The sequence below is a fragment of the Aplysia californica genome, unplaced genomic scaffold, assembly GCF_000002075.1.
Source record: "Aplysia californica isolate F4 #8 unplaced genomic scaffold, AplCal3.0 scaffold00927, whole genome shotgun sequence".
In the NCBI taxonomy this organism is placed as follows: domain Eukaryota; kingdom Metazoa; phylum Mollusca; class Gastropoda; order Aplysiida; family Aplysiidae; genus Aplysia; species Aplysia californica.
In genome coordinates, this window is record NW_004798197.1 from 143,610 (window position 1) to 146,266 (window position 2,657).

The 2,657-nt window shown below is 44.4% G+C and overlaps 1 protein-coding gene across 1 annotated transcript in view; it reads left to right on the forward strand.

Annotated features, from left to right (window-relative positions):
• Positions 1-603: 603 nt before the first annotated feature.
• The window catches only part of LOC101846039 (probable rRNA-processing protein EBP2), a 13,911-nt gene continuing 11,857 nt past the window's right edge, over positions 604-2,657 (forward strand). The window contains exons 1-2 of the mRNA XM_005110665.3: positions 604-810; positions 1,738-1,818. Coding sequence (XP_005110722.1) covers positions 757-810; positions 1,738-1,818 — 135 coding nt within the window. The 5' untranslated portion in view covers positions 604-756. The remainder of the gene's footprint in view (positions 811-1,737; positions 1,819-2,657) is intronic.

Sequence of the window (2,657 nt, forward strand, 5' to 3'; positions counted from 1 at the left end):
CCCCCCCCTCCCCCGTCTGCTTTTGTTTTCAAAATATTAATATCATAACCTACGTTGTGACCGGTTTGGGGGGGCGAGTTGTTGTTGCTGTTTGTAGGCTAGGTTGTTTTTTTAAAATCCATGTGATGTCCCGTTATTGCCTGGACGCACAGTGTGTACTGTGTTGTACAGCGCTGAAGCTCGTGTGCAGTTCTAGAATTAGGGCACGGAGACTTCCTATGGTAAAAGATCTTGGGGAAAGGGGCACGGACACGGAGCGGACAGAGCAAATGGTCGAAATAACCATACTTCGTGGGCAGTCGCGCTGTGTTTGTTTCGGTTGGGAGGTGGGGGGGGGGGATTATTAACTGAAGGGAGGAAAATTGGTAGGAGTTCCCTCTGAAAAAGGAAAGATTAACGAGTGGATACAAATAGAAAGATAGGCAGAACAAAAATCCTTCTTAAAACTGAGTAACAATCTGTGCAAAGGTACAAAATGTTCAAGGAAAAGTTTTCGTCCCAATAATAAGCGACTCGTCTCCCCTTTCAGGACTTTTCTTTATTTGAATCGCAAAAATATATCTAGTATTTCAGTTTTTTATATATCCCTTACCGGAAGTCGGGTGTGCAGTACATGGTCGTGATAATGTAAACATTGTGGCATGATTTCAGTCAGAGGCCGTTTTCCCATGCCGGAACAGTAAGGTTTATGAGGATCTGTAGACGAAATTCGTGTGTTTGTTACTTTACTGTTAAACTTATTCCGCCAAGACTACTATGATGAAGGGTTTTGCCCCAGATTCAAATTTTGAGTCAGATTCTGACGAAGAGGTAGGTGAACTGACCCTAGATATCTAGATCTAGACTCTAGATCTAGATCTATTCTAGATCTAGATATAGATCTAGATCTAGATCTAGATCTAGATCTTGCTTTTTGTGTTGCAATGAAATGTCAGCGAGGATCGAGTTAAGGAGATTGTAGAAAAAAAGGGCATGCTGATAGAACTCTCGCAGGAAATTATTTCTGAGTGAAAATTGCTAGGTTATCATATCATGTCATTTGTTCTTGCCTACCAGAAGAAGACTATAACTTATAAGATGATGATGTTGGCTATTAATACCAACTGCCAACGGCACGGCGATGCATAAAGCTGAGCTTAGGCTTAGGCCTCTACTCTCTTTTATGGCCACCTCGGAGTGAGAATAGTGCAGGCGAGTCTTGTGGCTATTCTCACCCGGTGCGCGTTCACCAAATTATTTTGCGTTCACCCTAAACCACAGAATTCTACACTGTGATAACAGAAAAATTGTAGAATTCTGTGCCGTGAACAAACGATCCATTACAACTGTAGCCTACTAAAACTAAAAGCATACAATTTTGTCTGTGGGCAGTGGAGAAAGAGAGAGAGGAGTAGCGCGAGAATTTCCGGGCAAAACAAAATGGCGACCCGCGTAGTTCGGCTCGATTCGAAAAGTTAAATAGCCGTAGCATCTTTGTAGACAACCAAATTAATTTACTTTTGTGTTTTAACATCATTTTTTAAACTTTGTTTTGGTCAATTTGATTGTCCACACCGATAGACAGTATTCAGAAAGAGACTAGAGAGAGAGAGAAGAGGGGAGGAGTTGATCTTGCGAGAACTTCCGGGCGGGTGAGAATAGCCACTTTCCTCTTTTATCTCAGAAAAATGCATGCTGGTTTTAGTCTGATGTATGATTATAGAATAGATTATAATCTCAGTGTCTTTTCTGTTTCAGATACAAGAGGCATTAGCAGCTGGTAAAATCCAGCCTGGCCTGATAGTGGAAGCTCAGAAAAAAAATTTCATCGACAATAAGGTGAGCATTGTGTGCTGTTGATGTCAGCAAGTAGCTGAAGTGGTTGGGAAATTTTGTTGTTGTTGGTGTTTTTATGCCGTCATCGATGAAATTTTAATCATCGCAGTGGCTATTTTTACGCTGAGCCGTAAAGATAGCCTCCCGGGCTATTTTTACTGCGAGCCGTAAAGATAGCCTCCAGGGCTATTTTTATGGCGGTCACAAACTGATGACGTAGAACACGTTTTTCATAGGGTTGGGTCGTGCTCGCACAATTAGCGTCCGCGAGTAACGAACTACTCGCTGGCACTGCTTGCAAAGGAGTGGACAGGTAACGAACCGTCCACTTGTGAAGAGCAGTTCGCTACACATCGGACAGAGACAACAGTTCGTTTAGCGAGCGAGCGGACGGGCGGACCGAGAGACTCCATGCAATCGAGCGGGTGGACGGACAGACGGGAGCGACTCCTTCCATTGCATACAACTTACAACCCCCCGCCCCACCCCCCGAAAAAAAATTAATAAAAAAATCACCCTCCTGCCTCACACTGTAGCTAGGCGTTCTTGACGGAAATTCTCTCTCCCCCCCCGGCCTTTGAGATAATTGGAACGTACACAGTGTGCCCCCACGCACGAGGTGAAAGGTTACACACATAGTACTACGTCACCAGCCTCTCTCACTTCCTGTGGCACCGCTAGTGGTTTGAAACATCAGGCCTTATTAACAAACAATAGACAACGGGTCTAATCTCACGTCGAGTATCTCGTCTGCTAGAGTTCGTCCGTTCGCCCGCCCGCCCAGTGAATAAAATTGTGGAGCGGACCCAAAAAACGAACTGACTTGAGGCTTGAGGTCCGCA